Source organism: Protopterus annectens, chromosome 11.part0 (assembly GCF_019279795.1).
Source record: "Protopterus annectens isolate FY-2018-M chromosome 11.part0, PAN1.0, whole genome shotgun sequence".
Taxonomy (NCBI): domain Eukaryota; kingdom Metazoa; phylum Chordata; order Ceratodontiformes; family Protopteridae; genus Protopterus; species Protopterus annectens.
Window position 1 is genome coordinate 504,102,965 of NC_056745.1, and position 23,394 is coordinate 504,126,358.

Below are 23,394 nucleotides of genomic sequence, written 5' to 3' on the forward strand. Positions count from 1 at the left end.
ACCTTAACCCAAAATACTTTCAAAGAAGCAGAAAACTGGCTCACTGACCAGAGTCTTCTATTAAATCCAAATAAAACAAAACTGCTACTCTTCACCCCCACCCGGAAAGTCCCATTACCATCATTTACCATAACATCTAATAATGGAACCATTAATTTCCCCAGAAGCTAATACAAAACTATTAGGTGTAATTGTTGACAATAACCTTAGGTTTGATGCTCACATCGACAAAACCATTAAAACAGTCAATAAGAAGTTAGGATATAGTCATTCCTAACCCCAGCTGCTAGGACAGTGAATCCCCGAACACATTTACTATCAACCGTTCTTTATGCCTCCCCAATCTATACAAACCTGTGTAAATCTGACCTCAATAAACTCAACAGCTGTTACAATAACATAGCCAGATTTGCCACAGGTTCAGCATATAGAACACACCACTGTCTTAACCTATGATCCCTAGGCTGGCTACAGTTACATTCTCAAATCCAGTATAACCAATTAATAGTAGCCCACAAAGTCCTCTATCAGCCCGAAAGCACACCCATACTCAAAAACTTAATCACTCCTTACTGCAACCTAAAAACACTCCGCTCTTCTGATAAAATGCTGGTACAAACAGTTAAATTCAAAAACTTAGCAGGTAAGTCATTATTTTGCAACTCTGTTGGTAAAATCTGGAACCTACTCCCTGCTGAATTTACAGCAGTCTATTCTATACTCCAATTTAAAACGTCTCTCAAAATATACCTAAAAATTCATTGTCTGTGCCCCTGTACAAACCCTGACTAACCATCTCATCATTCACTTTACTCTTTGGCTGCCTGTAGAAACAGTCCTAAAAAGTCTGAAACATTAACTAGCTCACTCAAATGCATTGTACTACTGAATGATATGCTACCTTACTCAGCCTTGTACCACTAAAACTGTCTATGTTTTAACAAGAACATTTATATTGTAAGGTTTTTAGGTTTGCATGTATTCCAATAATTCTGTAACTTGTATTTATATGTAACCATATAAAAAAACTGCTACTGTTAACTCTTTTGTATCTATCCACATGTGGAGCTTTTCTCGCTGGGCCTCTGCTGAAAATGGACCTGTATCCAGTCGGACTATCCCGGTTAACAAATGTAAAATAAAATAAATAAATACTTAAGTCGCATGTTGGCCACTCTTGTATGTGATCTTGTGACTGTCTTTCTTGCTGAACCATGGGCTGGCCACAATCAAGCCAGTTGCCAGACAGAAGTGTAGAATGGCCTTACCTTCTTTATTCTTGTTGTCTCACCTATGTGGATTCAGGCAGTCTTCCTATCCTGTTCTGTCTGTCCAGATATGTGTATTCAGGTCGACCACTGTCAACACCAATTCATGTTGTCCTCCTCCATCTAGTGAGTACTGCAATTCCTGTCTGAATGCACTCTTTTCCTCATTATCACAACCCTGTTGTGGGGCACAGGCTGAGATATGAATAGTGCTCTACTATTACACTGGAGTTTCAGTGCCACTGAGTCTGTCACTAATTCTAACCATGATGCACCATACTATTTAAACGGTCTTCTGAAGTTTCTCCCTCACCACAATTCCTATGCCATTTCTCCTGAGTAGCAGACTGGATCCCAGGCCAAGTAACTTTGCTGCACTACCCTTCCACAGGATGTTCTCCTTCCTCTTTACCATCCTGTCCATCCACTTCCAGGTTCCGTCCTATCAGTGAACCTATATGGAGTGGCAGGAAGATTGGTTTTATGTCTAGCTTTCATTCAACAGAGTTAATCCAGGTAACCCAAGCTGGGCAACTGGACATTGGCCAGCCAGTAGTTTACTGGCCCCATGGCAGGAACACACTTGCCAACAGGGGCACATAGCCCCCACAGTAACATGGGTCCCTAGTATAGGTTTGAGTAGGCCAGGTCCTCAACCTACCTATCACTGGCAAATTCCCATGCCCATTTGTCAACATGACTGAATCACAGAGAGACACATTTTGATCTATACAACTCTTCCCCCTATAAAGCACTATGTAGACTCTTGTGCTACTGCTGCAACTCCATTCTTGGGCAAGTTTGAGAAGGAAATACTCCACATGTTTTAGTAGGAGGGAAGAACCCCACACCGACAATAGGAGAACACGCAAACTCCATACAGGAACTGGCTGGAGGTCAGGATCGAATCCTGTGCATGGGAAGTAGACACCTTAACCATTATGCCAACTAGCCTTCATATATTTGAAACATTAAAAAATCCATCAGAAACATTCTCAGTAACATAGTCAACCCATTCAAATAAATTTACTCCAGAAAAGTTTCAACAACGCCTTTCTTATCTTTCAGATTTTTTTTGCCAGATTAAACACAAACAATGATCTGGCACTGTAAATTTTCCACTGATATAACTTCTTACAGTTTTTATAAAAACTTATTCTGTGGTGTATGATGATCCCTATATTTTTTCATAACTTCCTATTTTAGTTATTAATCTAGGTTAAATAGCAGTTGTTGGACCAATGAGATACAGCAGGACAACAGGAATTGGTGTTAATAATGGATGACCTGAAAGCACATATTGAAACAGGCAGAACAGGATATGAAAACTGCCTGGATCTACAGGGGGTGCAGCAACAAGCCTTTTCTAGCACATATTTTTTTTTCTAACACATATTTGCATTTTTCCAGCTGTCATCTACTCAAACAGAAAAGAAGTGTAGTAAAAGGCGACCAGTTCACCTTTCCAGGGTGATTCCTAAGGATGACAATTTTTTACTGGAATTAAAAAATGTGGATGCTTGCTAACAGGTATTATCTGAATGATTTACTTAATGCAACAGCACCGTGAATTATGAACAAAAGAAAAACTGCCTTTACCTATTTTATATAATCAGGTTTTGTTTGGGGACAATCACACTAGAGTTGTTGCAAATAAATTTTTTGTTGCAGTTTTCTCTAAATTTATTTTCAATCTAATCCATTATAAATACCAAATGGAATAGACATTTGATCAACTCATTAAAATCTAAGCCTTGTGAGGTTCCTACAATAGTATTTAGCAGAGATAAAAACATTAAATATTGTATAGAACATGCCACAAGGCATAACGTGGGTAGTATGCATAAGTACGCATAAGTGAGTCATGAGCATACCATTTCTTGTCCAGGGAATGCAACTGTAATACAAAAGCAACCGTCTATGTTGCATTGTGTTGATCATATGATTCACTTTGCATGGGCAAGACAGAAAAGTATGCTGAAAAAGAGTATTTGATCACAAGACATATGTAATTACAATTTTAGCAGTACACTTTACAAGCATTCTATAAAGTGCACTAACTTTAAGAAATAGCAGGTTTTGTAGTAGACAGGACTGATTTTGTTGGTGACGGTGCTTGGATAGAGCTTTTAGAATATAAGGAAACAGAGTGGCAAATACATTTAAATGCTACTGTGCATCCTACAATTAATACAAACTTCTCCTTGTATCCTATCTATAAACATAAATCTTTTGTAGTTAATTTAAGAGTTCATATTCATATATATTTTATTACACTTTAATAAGTTATAAATATTACTTATTTGTTTTGTTTGAAATTTGTGAGATGCATTTGACAGGCTTGTATGCGTAATATGACTTTTAGACTGATATTAATTTGTCTCTTGGTCAATGGAGTATCAGTTTTGAAAATATTTTTAAGATGAAAGCGCTCAACTCAGATTAAGTTGTGCTTCTTGGTTTGATGTTAGTGGTGTTTTTGTTATTCAATTTGTGTTTTTTTTTGCTTCCTCACCTAGTTGAGGATATTGTTTAATTCTTGTGTGAGAGAAGACCTCCGACAGTCAGGCATGAGTGTCAAAGAAGGTAGGAGAGTGTCACTGACTCGAGAGAGATATGGGGATAACACACAACACCATTTAGAAAACTGGATGGGAAAGGGGGGGTTGATAATGAACTTCCTATTTTGGCAATATTCCATTTGTGAACTGCCCACTTTTCAAGGAAAGGGATATTAGCAGAGTGTTACTGAATATTAACTCTAATTCTTCAGCCGAACCAGATGGTTTAAATGGTTATTTTTTCAAAGGATACCGCATTGAATTTTGTCCTATGTATAAAATAGTTATTTCAGTAATCTCTGGAATATAGTTATGTCCCAGATACATAGAAAGACTCCATTGTTATATCTGTTTAGGAATGTAAGGCTAGCTTGCTTGTTACAGATAACAGGGCTTAAGTCTTATATGTATTCTACAGAAATGTTTTAAAAGCTCATTGTGTTTGTCATTCAGTGACATGTTAGACATTACACAGGATATCTTTTAACACAAATTTATTGCTGGGAATGTGTGTGTAAAGTTTTTTTACAAACCGGTAGTGAATGGTCTTGATGACAGTATACCTGTTGAGTATACTTGGATCTGGTTGAGGTATTTGACTTGGCACCACATGATGTTTTCTTGGAAATTCTAAAAAAAATTAGATATAAACTGGTATGTTTCTAGTTGGGTCATGAATTATTTAACTAACAGGTACTGTACAGTAAGGATCAGAAATATATATACGCTGACAACACTGTCTGCTACAGGTATTCCTCAGGGATCAATTTTGGGACCATTACTTTTAGGACTTTTGATTAACGAACGTCTTATCCTTGACAAAGTTTGGTTTAGTAAGTTTGGTGATAATATGAAGATTGGTCAAGTGTTCACCAAATTAATAGGTCAATATTTCAGGCAAAATTGTCTGAACTCCTTGACTAGTTGCATATATTCTAAAAGTAGGAAATTTAATATTAATAAATGTATAGTAGTTCATTTTGAAGCCTGGAATTTAGTACAGCCATGTGTCAAACATGTACATCATCTCATATGGTTAGGGATTTTGGTATTCTGGATGATTCACACTTAAATTATGAGGCTAATACCAGACAAGTACTTAGAGTTACGGTCTTATTAAAAAATTGCGTTGCTTTTCTAGCTGGGTCAAAAACATTTTAATGCAGAAATACAAAGCTAGTGTTTGTCCAATAACTGAAAATGGTGCATCATTTTGTTCCTGTAACAACCAACAACTAAAATTCCCAGAGCGCTTATAGAAAATGCTGGCAAGACAGATTAAAGGATATAAGTTAATGACTTATGACAACAGGCAGCAACACTTCTCTCTCTCTCTCTCTCTCTCTCTCTATTCAATAGCTTATAGGCTTTTAAGGCGTGATAATTTTAATTCAGAAATGTTTCAATGATGACTTTTGGCATTTATGTTAAGAACAGAATTTATTAGCCATGGAGTTCAGACAAGAAATAATTGATTGGCTAAGCCAGTTTCAGATACGTCCAGATTAATATTAACTTTTCTTCCAGGCAAAGGCTGGGCAATTACTGAATTCTTTACCATTATTTATTAGAAGTTTGGATGAATTAAACACTTTTAAGCACAATCTAAATGTTTGGTTTGCAAATCTGAAACATTCTATGGGGACTAAGATTAGGCTCAGAGTACAAATTCCAATTCAGTGAGTCATTGAATCAAGAGAAAGGAATTCTGAACTGAAAAATCTACAACTGGTCTCCCAGTACCTTCCCTCTTCAGAACAAGAAAAATCCTCCAGTAAAAACCCTATCCTTGCTGTGAAGAAGGAACTGGTTCTGTGACACCTTGGGACAGCATGTCTGATAGGATCTGAGGACACATGTGTCTGGTTTCTTGGATGAAGAGGGATTCCTGTAATGACGGGTATGGAAGCTCACAGTCATTTGTAGCCCTTTTGAATTACTGTTAGTACCAAGAACATTTTGCTATTTGTTTCCAGATATATTGGGAAAGAGAAATATTGCCAGTTTGGTGGGGTGGTCATAATGGAAAGCAGAGGCAATGAACGGGATGGAGTGATCAGGTAGTCAAGTACTCCCTTTGGTTAGGAAAACCCTTGGGAGACACTGCTGTTGTTTTTGCAATCCCTCCTGCCACTTTTTTTTCACACAGTTGTTTACTGGACTTTTGTTGATTTGATTTGAAAGGCTTCCTGATGAAAGGTTCAAGGCTTGAAGGGTAGTTTCCTCTGTATCTTTATAAAATCATTACTTCATAATAGATACATCACTAACAACTGTGTTTTGTTAGCTTCAACATTTTAAAACTTTTTTTATAAAAAAGTTAAAGATTTCAAAGTTCTTAAATTTTGCAATCACATGATATTAACTGATCATATCTTTCTGTTCTCTATTTAATGACATAGTATGTTATTTTTAGATTCACTTCTGCTGAAAACCAGTAATTTGAAGGACAAAAGTTATTTTTAGATTCACTTCTACTGAAAACCAGTAATATGAAGGACAAAAGTGCTTAAAAGATTTTTTTTTTTCATTAAAGGAAGTTTTTAGTGTGGATGTTCAGCTGGTATTTGTTTCACTGGCAACTTTTTCTTAGCCGACAGTGGTGTGTTCATTGTTACAAGCATGCCAAATTTGCCAGAAGTGTTGACTTTGAAGGTACAAAACCCTGTGCAAAGGGTGTGTTTAGTGACAGAGTATACTCACTCAGTACGGCTGACTGTTGCGGGTGTTGCAGAAATCTAAATGGGAGTGTGGGACCTACTTAGAGAATAAACTTGTTCTAGGAAAGGAGTGGGTTGGTAGTTATCTCCTTGTGCGACTGCTACACAACATCAATGACAAATATAAACTGAGCAGTCAAAACCCCCCATGTTGGTGGTTGTGCAGCATAACCCCCATGCTGTTTACATCTTTTGTCCAGTGTAGAAATTGTGTATTTGCTGAGGGATGAGATACCGGTCTGTCCACTAGTGGCACTTCTAAATATATCTTTTTCTAACTGTTTGGTTACTTTGCATGTATTTTCCAAATGAGAAAGTGGTAATACACTTCAATTACAAATGTTTCTATCTCAATGCATCTCCTACTGCTTGCTTACTTTTGTAAGTACCCTACAACTGGCTGCAGAGATAACATAATAAATACCTTTTACAAGCAGCTTATGTTATGCATCCCAACAGACGGCTTTCATTTACAGATACTCTGCATCTCTTTAGAAGTTCTTCCTGAAGACAGTCAAAAGGTGCTCACAATCGGTGCTGGCAGCTTTCAAATTAAAATGAAATTAAACTCCAATTCTAACGCTTTGTCCCAAATATCATTTGCACATACTTTTGCTTACAGTACTAAAATTAATCTTTTTTGCTAGACTTCTGACATATACATTCAGGGTAATCTCAACACTTAGCAGCAGATGTATGTCACAATGCCAAATGCAGTTAATTTAGACTCAGCATATCAGCTACTCCTGTGTCTCACAAACCTATTATTGTGATGTAAAAATTATATCCTTAGTCAGTGATGTCCAGTCTCTCTTTCACATATTAATCAATCTGGAAACTGCAACATTTGCAACAGTAATAATGATTTGCTGTCACACAATGTACAGATTCATTGCTCCATGATCAAATTAAAACCTAGAATAACTAACACTGTAGATTTAAGAAATATGTAGCTCACTCTGCTTAGATAATGAAAGAATATTATCCAACAGAATATTAATGTACAGATACTGGCCCGTAAAGAACAAGTCTGCAGCTTCATGGCAGCATATTAATCTGCTGTGAAGCATGGAACGAAAAAAAAAAGTAAACATCTATCACTTTTTTATGCTCACTAAAAACTGCTTTCTTGCCTAGTGCACATAAAAAAGTAAACAAAAGAAAAAAAAAGTGTGTGTGTATGCATGTATGTAAAAAAATACAAAGGAGGGAGAGACAGACAGTGAACAAGCGAGTAAGAGACTGCAAGATACTGAGGGAATGACAGACTGAGCTCATATATCTCAACTTCTTTGATCAAGAAATTAAGATGAAGCCAGTGATAAATAGAGAAAACGTCCTAATATCAGGGTCAGTATTTAATACAATGACCTGCATTTTCTGAAGAATAAATATGAAATAAAAGGTAGCCTTCAGCAACTGACTGTAATCTTCACTGGTTTGCCAGAAAATCATTTAAGGAATAGACCAAAATTAGGTGCAGCTGAGAGGCATATGGGGGGTGGTGGCAATGACTTAAGCTATGCGATAAGTTTTTTTAAATTAATTTATTAAAAATGATTCGTCTGAAGTGTATTCAGTCATGAAAGTAGCTGCATTTGATGGGCACAAGTGTGTGTGTGTATCTCTGTTTATATTAAATACTTTCACAGCTTTTACTTTGGATGTAAAATACTATTACAAACAACAATTACATATGTTACAGCAGGTCTGAAGCATTTAGGCAAAGGAACTATTTTATATCAGAAGTATACAAAAAGTATATACTAATCATCTTCTTCTTCTTCTTTCGGATTTTCCCGGTTAGGGGTCGCCACAGTGGATCATCTGTCCGCTCATGATTGGCAGTGGAGTTTTATGGTGTTGAGTTGCCAGCCCGGCACCCAACCTTCCACAGAAGGCACACACACGCGCACACTCACACCTAGGGCCAATTTAGAGTGTCCAATCCACCCTACTGCATGTCTTTGGGATGCGGCAGGAAACCGGAGCACCCGGAGGAAACCCACGCGACCACAGGGAGGACATGCATGTACAACGATTTAACACCTAACCATTATCTAAGCTCAATGTCTGCCAAGGTTGGTGTTATGAGGAAAATAATGGACCTTACAGGTGGTAAAGCCTACTTCTTCCTTCACAACAACCCACTGATCGGGTACATTATTGCCCCGATAATGCCCACCTTGCTGGGCACTACTGCTTGCCTAAATACATCCATAGAATATGAGCAGCAATTATGTTTCACTTTCATTTTTTGTAATTATTAAACATTATTACTGTCCTTAGAAATATTTTATTTATGAGGGCATACATTATTATATGCCTGAAGGGTTCAATAAAACAAATGTAACCAGATGTTTAGAAAAACTAAATAAAACACTCAAGCTTTTTTCTTTAATCAATGATGATGTTATATAAAGTCAACTTTACAGAATCCAACATGCTTTTAATTTCACAATCTTTGCCATAGAAAGCAGGAAAATGTGGCATTTGAATATACCATAAAACTAGGAATGGTATTCATTTTTAAAACCTACTTTGGCCCCCCACACTCCACAGCTGAAGCTTTAACGACTGGAAGAGGCTGAAAGCCAACAGGTTCAATGCTCAGATTGTTTCTTTCCACGGCATCAAGGATAGCAGCTGCCAGCTGTAAGCAAATAAGGACAAATTAGACACGAACATTTACTGCCCATGTGTACAGATATCTCTCTTGCTTAGGGTCTTCATTATGAGAGTGAAAACAATCGCTTACTGAAAGAATCAGTGTTCTAATTTCACATGTTCACTTCTTCTGCATATCCTCCTTACGTTTACTGCTTCTATATAATGCTTTCTTATGGGATGGTCTTACACTAGAAAGACAATCCCCAATAAAAACTTTTTAGTTACACTTACATCAGAAAGAAACATACTGAAAAATATTAAGATAGAACCAAACACCCTAATACTGGGTGATTTTAACTAACCTGCCATTAACTGGGAAAACTACTCATGTCCCAACACCTTTGCGCAACGGTTCTTGGAATTCATAAATTCCAATGCCCTGGATCAACTAATCCATAGTCCCACCAGGGGCTCCAATATCCTAAACCTGGTCATTACCAACATGGGAAATCAATGCTCCATACCTATGGTCACCCCCTCGTTAGTCAGGTCTGACCATAAGCTAATCACCCTTAACATCCACATCCCACCCCCACCCCCCCAGTAAGAAACCACCATAAAAAACTTCTCCAAAGCCAACTTCATGTTACTCAAGTCAGAAGTGACAAACTTCATAACACCCATGCAGACGGGAACTGAAAGTTCAACTGCTGAATCCTACACTTAGGCACTGTACGAGCACATCCACTCATGCATGAATCGTGCCATCCCAAATAGAACCAAAATGCTCTCATCCAAAAAAAGGAAGCCAGTCTGGTGGTCCCCTGCCATAAACAAACTTTACAACAAAAGGAAGAAACTTTTGCAGAAAAGAGGAAAATCCCAGGATGCAAAAAACTCCCTTACTAGCCTCAGTAAGAAACTGAGATGCCTCATAAAATCCTCCAAAGCTAGTTACGAAAATAAAATTGCCAAAGATTCCAAAGACAACCACAAAGCATTCTATAACTATGTCAAGAATCTAAATGGCAATGCTCAGATCTGCTCTGAGCTAAAACAGAATGGCATTAAATATACTGATCCAAAGGATATTGCCAATATCCTGGCAGATCGATTCAGTGCCAACTTCACCCATCTCACCCCCTAAATGGCCCATCTCAATACTGGAAGATTGCCAAATTCCAGTAATAACAGCCACACAGGTACAAAACGCACTCTCTAAAGCCAAGAATACAGCATCCATGGGACCAGATGACATCCCGGGCTGTGTACTACATGAACTACAATATGAACTGGCACCTCACCTAAGTGTCATGTTTAATCATAGCCTCACCTCAGGTTTCGTGCCCACTGAGTGGCGCAGAGCTACAGTTATCCCAATCCACAAGGGGGGATCCACCTTGGATCCTGGAAACTACCATCCCATCAGTCTGACAAGCCTTATCTGCAAGGCCATGGAGCGTATTATCACGGAACTTATAAACAAAGACATTGGCAACCTTCAAACACTGGACCCCACCCAGTTTGGGTTTGTGAAGGGCCGATCTAGTCTCCTGAACCTGATTGAGTTCTTTGAATCAGTCTCCAGAGCCATGGACAAGGGTAAGGTGGTCCACACAGCCTATCTACACCTTGCCAAGGCCTTTGACACCATTCCCCCACTCTGGAATCATGGATAAGCTTACTAAGTTGGGCATTAATCCCTATGTCACCCAATGGGTTGCTAAATGGCTTACTGATAGAACCCACACTGTAAAAGTAGCCGACTCCAAATCCAGCTCCAGACAAGTGACAAGTGGAGTACCTCAGGGTTCAGTCCTGGGGCCGCTCTTGTTTGGCATCTACTTCTCTGAAGTACAGGTCAACACTAAGGGACTCTGGCTAACAAAGTTTGCAGATGACTGCAAACTGGGAGCCATTATTGAATCCCCAAATGATGTGGATACTCTACAAAAGGGCCTTACAGAAACAGATGCTTGGTGCCAGAGCCATGGGCTCAAGCTCAATGCCAAGAAATGTATTGTTATCCCATTTGGGAAAAACATGTATCCATGAATTACCATATAGGTGGCAGTACACTAAACACAGAAAGTGTGATAAGAGACTTAGGGACACAGGTGGACAGTGGTCTCACCTTCGATAACCACATCGCCACAACAGTCAGGAAATCCTATGTGGCACACCTCATCACGAAGGGCTTTTCATCCAGAAAAAAGGAGGTCATTGTCCCACTGTACTCATCCCTCATTAGACCCATTATAGAATACAACGCCCCATTTGGTATGTACCTCTCAAGACATCTGCAACAACTGGAAAGGCCTCAGAAATACCTCACTAAAAGAATCACAGGCCTAAAGCAGATGCCCTACGCTGACCGCCTTAAAAAACTCCAGCTATACTCTGTTGCATATCGTCTACTCAGAGGCGATCTCTGCTTAACATACAAGGCCATGTCAAACCCAGAGCTGTTGGACATGCTACACTTAAAGAAATCCCAATCCCTCAGAGCTACACGCTCCAGGGATCTAAACCTTGTCATCACAATAAACAAAACATGCTGGAGGGATAGGTTCCTGACCCAGAGACTCCCCAGACTCTGGAATAGATTGCCCATACATGTCAAGCAGAGTGCCTCTTTGGACCTCTTCAAGAGGAACCTTGACGATTGGATGGGAGAAAGGAAATTCACCCCAGGGATCACGTCAGTCGCCCTGCTAGACAGGGGTCCAGGAAAGTAAATAATGTGGGAAGAAATAGCCAGGGAATTGTTATGGCTAGGCTTGTATAGGCCCTAGGGCTGATAGCCTAGTACCAACCTATGAACCTATGAACAAACAACCATGAAGAAATCTAAATGACAGAATTTATCTGAAGCAGGGGAAGTAGCAGTTGTAGTAGACATCATTGTTCATCAATGCTTCATTCTTTACACTGGCTTGTCTGGTCAGGGCAGCTATGCAAATAAAATTGATACAAAACATTTGCAGTTATTTAATGACAGAAATGGACAAACAGGTTTATCTTCATCAACCAGCAGATGTCTTTTAGTCAGATTAAAATACAAAGTTTCGCCAGGCAACCAAAGCCTCTCTTTTTCTTGTAAGACAGTATCCTTCAAAAATCTGAGTATGCTACTTGTAATAAACACTGTCCACAAAAATTTCACAACTCTGCAGTCCCTGTCTACCATGAGGGATATGAAGGAGAGTGGTATTGCTGGTGAGGATAGACCTACTGATTCAGGTATATTGTTACTGCAATTAATTTTCATATCTGGTATGAGGAAATCTACTCTTATCAACAAGTAGGACACAGTTCAAAGTGTATCCTCCTGGATGGTTATAAGATATAATAATCTAATGTGGCTAAAAATCTAATCACTGTGGCTCCAAATGAAAACTAGATCACATCTAGCTTATATTTTTCACTGAAGTGCATGCAAGCAGTCACACAAATATCATCCAACTATGCAGTCATGACAAATGTTTGAGACACCCATTGCTCTAGTAGAATATGCGTTCGGCACAGATGATAGCATCTTGTTTTAATTTTTTTCTAAGAGAAGATCATAAGTCAATAAGCCACTCAGATAAAGTGAGTTTTGCAACTGTGGAATAGTGTTTCTTAAATCACTGAATAAAACAAAGAATTGGGAATTCCCCTGAATGATCTGGCTTTGGGACATCCATGCAATGCAAAAGTAATCCCATCTATTAAAATAATTTAGTAATATAGGCAAGAAAATGGATTAAGTTAGTGGCTACACCTTAGGCATAAAGCCAGGAGAGGTTCACAAAGTCATTTCATCCCTATGGAAGACATACAAGGCCTGAATCGCAGAAATCCATCTAACAGAAGTAACTACCACCAGAAAAAGTGCCTTCCAAATCAGACACTTCAATTCTGCTTTAGAAAGGGTTAACTTTTCTAAGATTAAATACAAGTATCATGGAGGGATGGGATCCCTAAATGGTGGTCAGATGTGAAATGTTCCCTCAAGACAACTTTGCAAATTTTTAAAGACGCAAAAAATAAGGTGTTGGAGCATTGACGGAAGCTGGACATGGCAGCAAGGGGGACCTTTACAGAACTGCAACTTAAGCCCAAAATGAAAATCTGAGAAAGGGAATCAGTCTGTAAGCAATAGGGCTGTAAATGGGTCCAATGCATGGGAAGTAGCACAAATAAAAATATACATCCATTTACTCTTACATTTTTCTAGTATTGGGTCTACAAGCAGAAATAAGGATTCAGACTACCCCAGGTGGGTATGATGGTTCCACTGCCCATTAATGGTACTGGAATAACCATACAGTTGGATGAAAGGAACAAAAGTTCTGGTGAGGTTTGCCAGATGAGTCACTTTGCAGGGTCCTGGAAATTCTCAGGTGTAGCAGCTTCTCCAAAAGATAAGACAACACTAGACAGAACGACATTTATTGAGGCTGGAATCAAGCAACAAGAAAGAATCTGGACCTGTTGTGTTTGGATTTGTGACTGAATGGAGAAATAAGTGGAAAAAAGGGTAAAGGAATTCTACAGGTCATTTATGCATGAGAGCACTCCTAGAACATTCCTATGATGGAAGGATGGGGGAGTAGCAGTTGTTGCACATGGCAATGCTCAGGGAAGTATAGCAGTCAAAGCAACATCTATGCAATGGGGGAAAGCTTCCATGCTACTGATGGGCTGAGGGGCGACTCCTGATACATCAGCAAACATGGACTGTGCCTGTCTGCAACAAACATCTTCCCAGAGATGTGAGAGGCTATCTCAAAGTGATTTCTTTCACAGCCCATTCAAATATTCTCACTGGTTCTCAACAGAGTAGATGTGGAAGGAAACTATACTTTGGGATAGGGAGTTATGGAACACATGGAGAGTAAGCTGGACCCACTCCATTTCAAGAATGCTTATATGCAGTCTAGCCTCATTTTGTAACCAAACATCATGTACCACCTGTCTTTAACAGTGTTGCCCCACCTTAGGGCAGAGACATATGTAGTAAAAGCAGTTACTGGAGTGGGAATTTGAAAAGGTATGTCCCATAGTAATATTCAGAGCATAGAGCTAGCACTGTAAATTCACCCTGTATACCATGGAAATGTTTATTTGTTGAGACACAGGGTATGTCAACTGAGACTGCTGTAACTTCAAAATCCTCCACAGGCTCTCCATGCAGAACATGGCTTGATCAGGGGACCCGGTGCTCTGAGGCAGACAGCTTCTTAAACTATCACACAATTAAGACTCTAGGACTCCACTGTTTCTGAGGAAGAATTTAATCTAACAGAAGTGCTTTCTAAGATAGTGTCCAAAGTGCATCTAGTAGATGCCATCTCAAAGGGTACAAAGATGACCAGCAAAGTCCTCCAGATTGCGTGGAATGCTCCTCATTTAACAATGAAGTTGCCCACTGTTCCATTACTACTCATTAAACACTGGTGGCTTATCTACATGAATTTTGATTGGTTCATACCACATACCGCAATTACAGACAATTGGCACTGCAGTATATGAACCAATCAACTAACCACTCCTGAGGCAAAGGGAATCAATGGCAAACTCCACAGTTTATCCTATTGTGTACCGGTTATAGATTTTGTGCAAATGCAATGCCTTCAAAAAGGCCTTGCAGGGGTACAGGAAGATCACCTTTAGCCAGCGTGAGAAGGACATTTGTAGTGGTCAGATTGTTTGTAGAGTGGAGGAACTGGATTCATACTTGGCAACACGAGTGTAGAATCAGATTGGAGAGCAGGAGCAGCACAAGTATAACTACTAAAGGAACAGACAATGCCAAACGGGAGATGAAATCTGCAGCACATCAGGGACAGGGACCAGACATCCTAAAAACCAGCCATATCAAAAAGCTGAGATTTGCTTAAGTGTGCTGTCTTACTTTGGTTGGAGCAAACGGTCCTGGTGCTGGTGCTGCAGACTGCAGTTGCTTCCTGGGGCTATACTGTTGTTGAAATCTCATCCTAACCTTCGATTATTTATTCCTGCTTCCTGATTTTTGTTGTGGATTGTGCTGCAGCTGCTTTGTTTTCTGTACTGAAGAGAGGTAAGTAGCTAAATATGTACACTGTATTATTCCGGTAGGAGTAGAGCTTGCAGTATTTGGCTAATTCTTCATGTTTTCTTTTACTTGTGCATTGATTAGTCCCTATTTTTAACTTCAATGTTTGCTCTGTCCCTTTTATTGGATCACAGGAGGTTACTAGGCTAACGGTCCCATGGCCCTTACAAGCCTAGCCAAGTTCAACCCATGTTACTAAGGGTCCAAGCAGACACTAACATCAGCCCCTACTGGCCCTGTCCAAAAGGGACATAGGTGGAACCCCTGGGGTGAATTTCTGGTCACCCATCCAATCATCTAAATTGCGCTTAAACAGGGCCAATGTTTAACATGAATAGGAAGCTTGTTCCAAATTTGGGGCAACCTATGTGAGACAAATCTGTCTCTCCAGCAAGTTCTCTTGGTGTCAAATGCCAGGTTAAGATCCTTTGACCTTTAAGTGAGTGACCCATGTGTCATTTGACTTGAGAATGTGCAGCATTTCCATCAAAGCTGGGTCAGAGATTGCTCTATATGCAAGACACGGGTCGCCTCTGAGCACCCTGTATGACACAGAGTAAAGTGACAATGATTTCAGTCTGTCCACATAAGACTGATCTTGAATACCCTAAATTTTCTTCATAAGGAACCTTTGTGGTCCATTCAACTGCTGCAGGTATTTGGAAAGGAGCATACCACAGGCAGCATTGTTCTCTATTATTGGCCTGATGAGTGAAGAGTACAGAGGAGTTATAATATCTTTTTTTCTGAAGACAATGCCCTTACTTATGAGATGAGCAATATAAAATGCCCTTCTTACCACTGTGGAGACATGGTGGTAGAAGTTAAGGTTGCTATCAACCTGTGTGCCCAGATCTCTCACCATTGAGTGTGTGTTTAGGGTACTGCTATTTATGTGGTAGTTTAAAGGAACATCACCCTTGCTGAAGGGGATGATAATGAATTGTTTTGCATTAAGTTTAAGACCATGACCAGTCATTAGTCTGCGTAAGACCTTCTTAAAGGATGTTGACATTGCTAGGTGTTTCAATAATTACTCCCAGTTTGCAGTCATTAGCAAACTTTTGTCATCCAGTCCTTTAGTCTTAGCCTGTACTTCAGAGTAGATTCCGAACAGCAGGGGTCCCAGAACAGATCCCTGTGGAACACCACTGTTATGGGTCTGCTGGAGGAGGTGAAGTCCCCTATTTTGACTGTATGAGTTCTATCAGTGAGTTAGTTTGAAACCCACCTGACAATATATGGGTTGATATCCAGCTGGGTGAGTTTATCAATGATGTCCGAATAGGGGATTGTGTCAAAGGCCTTGGCTAAGTCTAGGTAGGCCATATGCACAGATTCACCCTCATCTATGGCTTTGGTGACTGTGTTGAAGAAGTCCACCAAGTTTAATAGGCATGATTACTGTCTAAGGCTGGTGATTTTTGGAGAAAAGGTGGTAAAGTAGAACTTTGTTTCAGAAAATGTTTAATTCACACTCTCTTAAACTACTATTAATTTGAAACATTGACAGGATAAGTGTCTGTCCCTGATTATTTCTGGGTTTGTCTCTGAGTTGTTGAGAGCTGTAAGACTGTATAGTTCAGGCAGAAGTGGGACTTGTAAAAGTCAGTGGTTGGCATTTGTGCATTGACTAGTCCCTACTTTTGATTCCAAAAGGTTAGCTCTGTTAATTTTACTCCCTCCTACAACCAGAGAAAATGTGGTGACTTACGCCCTTGCTGTTTTAGAAAATGTTCAGTCTATAATTCTGTCAATGCCTCAAATTAATAGTAATTTTTTTGTGTATTAATTAGTCCCTGCTTTAGCTCCGTTACATTTACTCCCTCCTAAAACTGGTTTTCTTTGAGAAAAGTATGAATTTTAAATTTTACCCTTTTGTTTCAGAAAATGTTTATTAAACTCATTCACTCACATGGAATTCGGGAAGATTGCACTGTAAATTCCAAAGGGCGCAACCTAAGCCTTTTGACAGAATCAAATTATGCCCTCACATTTCAAACCAATGTTCTCATCTCTGGAACCATAGGGGTTATGAAAATAGTATAAATGGCAAACCAGTCAGCATAACCTATTTTTATAGTGGTAGTATTCTTTAGGTTCTAGGTCTTAAACTGAAGTTTATAGTTTACAGTAAACACAGCAACTATTACGTTTGTAATATTCTGTAAACAGCTTAAAATATCTCAGCAACCACTCAAGTTGCACACATACTGTCAGCAGCATTTTATTCATCTAGCTAGAGCTTTCATATGAGGCTAAGAGGTTCTGTCCGTGTCACTTGGCTGTTGAGACATTTAGAAAAATGTGAAAATTATAAATTAATATCATAAACGCAACAGTTAATATATCTCTTTACCTGCACTAGACATAGGTCAAATATTAATGCAGCTGAGTTTGCCCATTGTGTAATCTTTAAGATGAAATCTTTTACAACCTTGTACATAGCATGTTTTTCATTATTGATGCAAATATGAAAAAGCAATATCTGAGGCCTAGAGGTGTCAGCAGGAGTTAACTGCAGATGCACCTGGAGGTGTCACTCAGATGTAATGAGTTAATTCAGTCTCTTATTCCACCAATGTCTTAGGTTAACAGTAATATCCTTTTCTGTGTATTGACTAGACCCTACTTTAGCTCTGTCCCTTTTACTCCCTCCTAAAACTGGTGATTTCTGGGGAAAATGTGGTGAATTATACCGATTTCAGAAAATGTTCATTAAAAATTTGAGTAAAAAAAAAAATGTTCATTAATTCACGGGCTCTTATTCTGTCAATGTTAACTAATATTTTGAGTGTCTTTTTGAGTGCTCCTGATTATTTCTGGATTTCTCCCTGATTCGTTGAGAGGTTTACTGGTGCCTTATGGAGAAAAGGCTGTGCACATCCTTTAAAGACAAAGTTATAGATTTCCTCTACTTCAGAAAATGTTTATTAATTTACATTCCAATTCCGTCAATGCCTCAAGTTAATACTAACAATTTTTGTGTCCTTGACTAATTCTGGATTTCTCCTTCATTCTACTCTGGTTTATCCTTGATTGTTGGGAGAATATGCAGAGGGGTTGGAAAAGCTGGTGCTATAGGGCATTTTTTTTTATTTTAATAGTTGGGCATTTTAATTGTAGTTAAATACTGTTGAACTGCAATATACTCTGCAGAAAATGGCTAATCAATAGTTTCTGCAGATTTTATTTATTGATATTTCATTACCGCTGTAGTCCGACTGATTGTGAATGCTGTGGACTATGATTTTAGCTTTGACCTCGAAGTTTCTTTTAAGATGTATACAGATCAGTGATGCCATTTGAGTGTCATGCTTATTGTGTAGCAAATGTAGGTTGATATTTATATTCCACTAACTTTTTAAGGGAATTACAGTGCAGTTAGAATATGCACTGCAGTTATCAATTTGGCAGAATAAATGGTTCATTCTTAAATCTGTACATGAATTACGGCTTTTCAATAAGTGCAGATGTGAGTAGCTTCTTGCACTTTGTGAAGAAAATTTAAGTCAAAGCAAACTTGTTACTAAGACTAAATATTAATTAGTCTTGTCACAACTACTAATTCAATGACCTTGAAATGTAAGTTGCTGTAAAATCTATTCAAGAGCTACAAAGCAGTTAGAAACGTCTCATGCTGAGTATTGCTTAGCTAATGTACTTTGATGCAAAACCTGTTATATTTACTGATCAATTGTATGGGTTATGGGCTTTTCAGGTGTGAGAATACAATACAATCTTTTTGATGTTTTATACTGTATAACATACTGGCATTTTGCAGTAGTACTTCCAAAACCAGAAACAAAGCACATTCATGCTAGTATCACTGCAACCTTACTAGCTGCCTGTATATTCTTTGCAATGGATCTTTCTGTTGCAGTAAAGTGTGCATTTTAAATAAAATATTACGATTTATTGTTCTACAAATGTCCCTTCTTGGGATATGTTATGCCCACCTTGCTTAAAGATGCGAGATCTTGCATTCTTTACTCACAACCATTCTAAGTCAGACCTGACAAATACAAGTTTCGTGTATGTTCACATTTATGTCCACATTCTCATGTCATGTCATATCACATTATCTGTAAATGTACCCAGAGCCATAGTTTGTATTAACTTTCAGACTCTAAACTAGGCACCTTTGTCAGGTACAGACCAGTGTGCAGGGCAGGCCTACAACGCACCTGAAGTGATGATAGTGCAGTGATGTGCAGATAGTATCAAGGGTGCTTTGATCACACTGTAAACGTTATCTTTGCAATGAGAGTCGCTCTCCGTTCTGTAACACAAGTTAGGTGGTCAAGTGAGCACTGGAGGATTGCACATATTGTAGTGGAATGGGGGGGGGTCTATATTAGATCACCGAGCGCTTAAAAAAGCGAACAGTGATTAATCGACCCTATGTTAGCGAAAGCTTACAATTTCGAACTGTCAGAACAGTGATTTTTTTTCCTAGGGAAAAAAAAAATCGTTGTTCCAACAACCAAAAAAAAAAAACAAACCATAATTTAAACATTGCATTAAGTGGGGGGCTTCGCCCCCCCCCCCCACATCCCCCCTACATAAATATACAAACTCCGAGACTGCACTACAGTGCCGAAAACGGCAAAGTAATGAAGCGGCCAAGCAAAATCTTTCCCTGGGAAAGAATTCGCTTAAAAGCCACTTCGATATTTTACTGTTTCAGGCTTTTGAGCTCGACCAAGACACATTTGAAAGAATGCGTTTTCGGTCTTCTGATAGGGAACCTGGAATGGGAGTGACACACCTTCAGCAAGCAGACATACATTTAATCTGATCATGCAGGCCTTTATAGTGAATAAAAAGAGGAGAGAGACAATTTTCCACTGATGTGGGTAGGTTCTGGGTTTATTGTCCCATCTCTGAATTTTCAGGAGACTGTTCTGACACTTTTTCTTTCTGCATTATAGCCCCATTTCTTTGTCTTTATTCAGTAACACCATTGTTTTACAAACCTGCTGGGTACAGACTGCCCAGATCATGATGAGGACAGGGATATGGGTAGAGATAAAACTCCAAAGAAAAGGAGGATATACACAATTTTTTGGTCAAATTGGGCAAGTGCCTTTGGCTGGCTTTCTGTGAGAAGGCATGCAGCAAAATATGCTTTTTGCAAGACTAACACAGACTTCACAATTCATCATGGTGGATGCCATGATCTGCAGTTACATGCCAACAATGAGAAACAGACAGAAATGCAAGTATGCAGCTGAAAGGACAAAGGCAGACTTCTTTGGACCTCAGAGTTTAGCAAATACAAAGGCTGCTGAGGTAGAGGTTGGTTTTGTTTCATTCCTTGCTAAACACAACTTATTTGCAGTAGGAAACCACATCTTGAAATTTATGAAGAAATGTGAAGAGGATCACGGTGTTCTCAGGAAAATGACACATGGAGCATCAAAGGCAACCTGCATTGCACAGGATGTGCTTGGGCCTCATTAACTGAATGAAGCTGCTACCAATTGCCAGAAATTGCCATTCTGTGTGTATATGGACCAAAACACAGACATGGACAATGAGAAACATTTGATGATCCTTGTTGGTTACCTTGATGAAAAAGTTGGCAAAAATGTCATATGCCAGAATGTGTGTCATGAACTGGAAAATCACTGTCTGATGCTTTAATGTCCACGCTGACAAAAGTCAGCATCCTAGTTTCTAACATTGTGAGTTTTCTTGAGACAATGCTACCTGAATGATTGGAAAACACAATTCTGTGCTAGCTAGATTATAGGAGGTGAAGCCCACCATTATTAACATGGGGTGTCTGTGCAATCTGGGCCATCACTGTAGCAAGGCTGTTGTATAAGCCCTGCATTTTGCAGCTGAAGAACTTATATCAGATGTGTACTATCATTTTAGGTCCAATGCACAAAGACAACAAAAACTGCATGAATCTGTATTGTTTAGACAATGACTTGCTCATTATTATTATTAGGCATATACCTACTAGATGGCCGAGTAACTAGGAAGGTGATTAGCAGAACCCTTGACATGTGGCCAGCCCTAAATTCATATTTTTGTCTGCAGAGCCACGGTCTACTAAAATTAACTTAATTTCTGACCACCTGCAGAATCATGAACAGTGCATGATTTTTATGTTTCTCAAGTACACACTCGAACCTTTAATGGAATTCAACATCCATCTTCAGAGCCAAGAAAGTCAGCTACTGACACTATGTGATGCTGTTCATAAACTGCTACAGCAGTATGCTGGCAGACTCCTGAAAACTGTAGCTGCTGTCCGACTTCTCAAACTCAGTGATGTTTTGATGTTAACTGACAGTAGCTCTATTCTGCCGAAAGTGAGCTGCGTATCACCTATGAAGTCAAACAGTACATGAATAGCTAGGAGGAGGATATTGCTGGCAGAGTTATACAATTTAACTTTTATAAAGAAAAGTTACGGCTTTTTATGCTGCAGTGCTGCAGAAAATGCTTTAAAGAATTCTCATGCAGGACCATTTAATGAAAGATGCTGCATTCCTCATTAATCCTGCCAAAAAATTGGATACATCTTTGTGACTTGTCAAGAATGTTTGTTTCTGTCTGTGGGAAGCATGCTGAGGATGAACAATTAATTGAGGAGTTTACCAAGTATCAGAATGAGGACACGGGGAGCCTGACTGGTCCAGTACATGGGCCACACTCATGTGTGTTCAAGTACTGGGCACACCTTCCAAGGGACCTTTGCGGTGATGGGAAACTGCCAGTTTTCACACAACTGATAATGACTTCTTTGTTTGCCATATTCAAATCCAGAAGCTAAAAGAGATTTTAGCATGGCAAGGAAAGTAGAGTGAACTGTGTCAATCTCTCAGCGTAAAAACACTGAACTCTGCACTATTAGCAATTAAAATGAATAAAGAACTGGATTGCTGTGATCTTAAGCTGCCAAAACAGGTCTTAGATGCTGCTAAGAAAGCCAAAGAAGTGTGCATCTGATGTATCTAAAGTATGACAGGATGCTGTTTGTTCATGCGCTCAGTGTACATGTGGAACTGGTTTTTGACATGTAACAGAAATGTTTAGAAAATGTAAATGTAATAAGTGCTATTAATGAGCATGTGATTTAGCTTTGATTCTGTACAGTAGTGCAGTTTCAAATTTATTTATGCTGTTTACAGTTTTGCAGATTATTACATAAAAGTTTTGGATCTGACTCAAGTGTTTTTTATTTTACAACTGTTCAACCAGACTCCATGGCAATGGTGCATTTTTGTGCAGTGCAAAAATAAGGTGTTACATATTTTGACTGTTTGTCACACACTGCTAGGGTTGTGTTCCACAATGGCCTCTTAAGAGGCTGAGGCCTATGGTTTCAAGTAGTTACAGGATTCAGTGCTGTTCCTAAGAATGGAATAGTCAACAGAGGCTCACAAGCTGAAACCAGACTGTCTAAAGTTAATGTGATTAGAAAACAGTCACCCAGAAATAGAAATACCTTTACCTCTTGCAGTCTCTGGGTCACTGCAATCATAGTCATGTATTTGGAAAACACCTAGAGGGCTGAGTTGAGATCAAATAGAACAGTATACAACTGATAATTACTAGCTGCTATGCAAAAGCACAGAACGTCTGACAGTTGGTGCAGAGGAATAAGGCCTTGGGCTGTAAGCAAACGGGTAGAAGCTTCGGCCTTCAGTTGCCTACTGTGTGACCTTGAGTAAGTCACTTGACCAGACAATGTTTGCGGTAATTGGGAATTTGCATTAGGCATATTACTAGCCCACTGGATTGAATGCATAGTGACTATCTACAAACATATCAGAAAGCTAAGTGGTCTTGATGATCAGATGAATATCTTCTAATCTCCTTTTTGCATAAAAAGGAGGCTTGACTGCATCATGATTATCTGGAAACAGTGTTTAGGAATATATTTACTTCAGCTGCCCAGACTGAGTATCAGTCTGAGGTTATTAGTCTTTTTTGAAATGATAAAGAATTTGGAGTACTAACTGGATCCCTTTTTGGTTGAGTGGGATATCTTGGGTGATTGTTTTTCTGATGAGATTCAATAATCTTGCTACAGTTTTTCTTTTGGGGTGGGATGTCTATCCCATATGAAGCAGGGGAGAGGCATCAAAGGGAATTATGCAGCCTACGGTTATTACTGTATGAATCGAGTT

At 39.1% G+C, this 23,394-nt stretch overlaps 1 protein-coding gene across 3 annotated transcripts in view; it reads right to left on the reverse strand.

Moving 5' to 3' along the window:
• Positions 1–23,394, reverse strand: part of LOC122815473 (RAB3A interacting protein) — a 1,760,500-nt gene that overhangs the window by 193,157 nt on the left and 1,543,949 nt on the right. For all 3 annotated transcript variants that reach the window (XM_044087996.1, XM_044087994.1, XM_044087995.1), the window contains one exon: positions 9,090–9,202. In XM_044087996.1, coding sequence (XP_043943931.1) covers positions 9,090–9,202 — 113 coding nt within the window. The remainder of the gene's footprint in view (positions 1–9,089; positions 9,203–23,394) is intronic.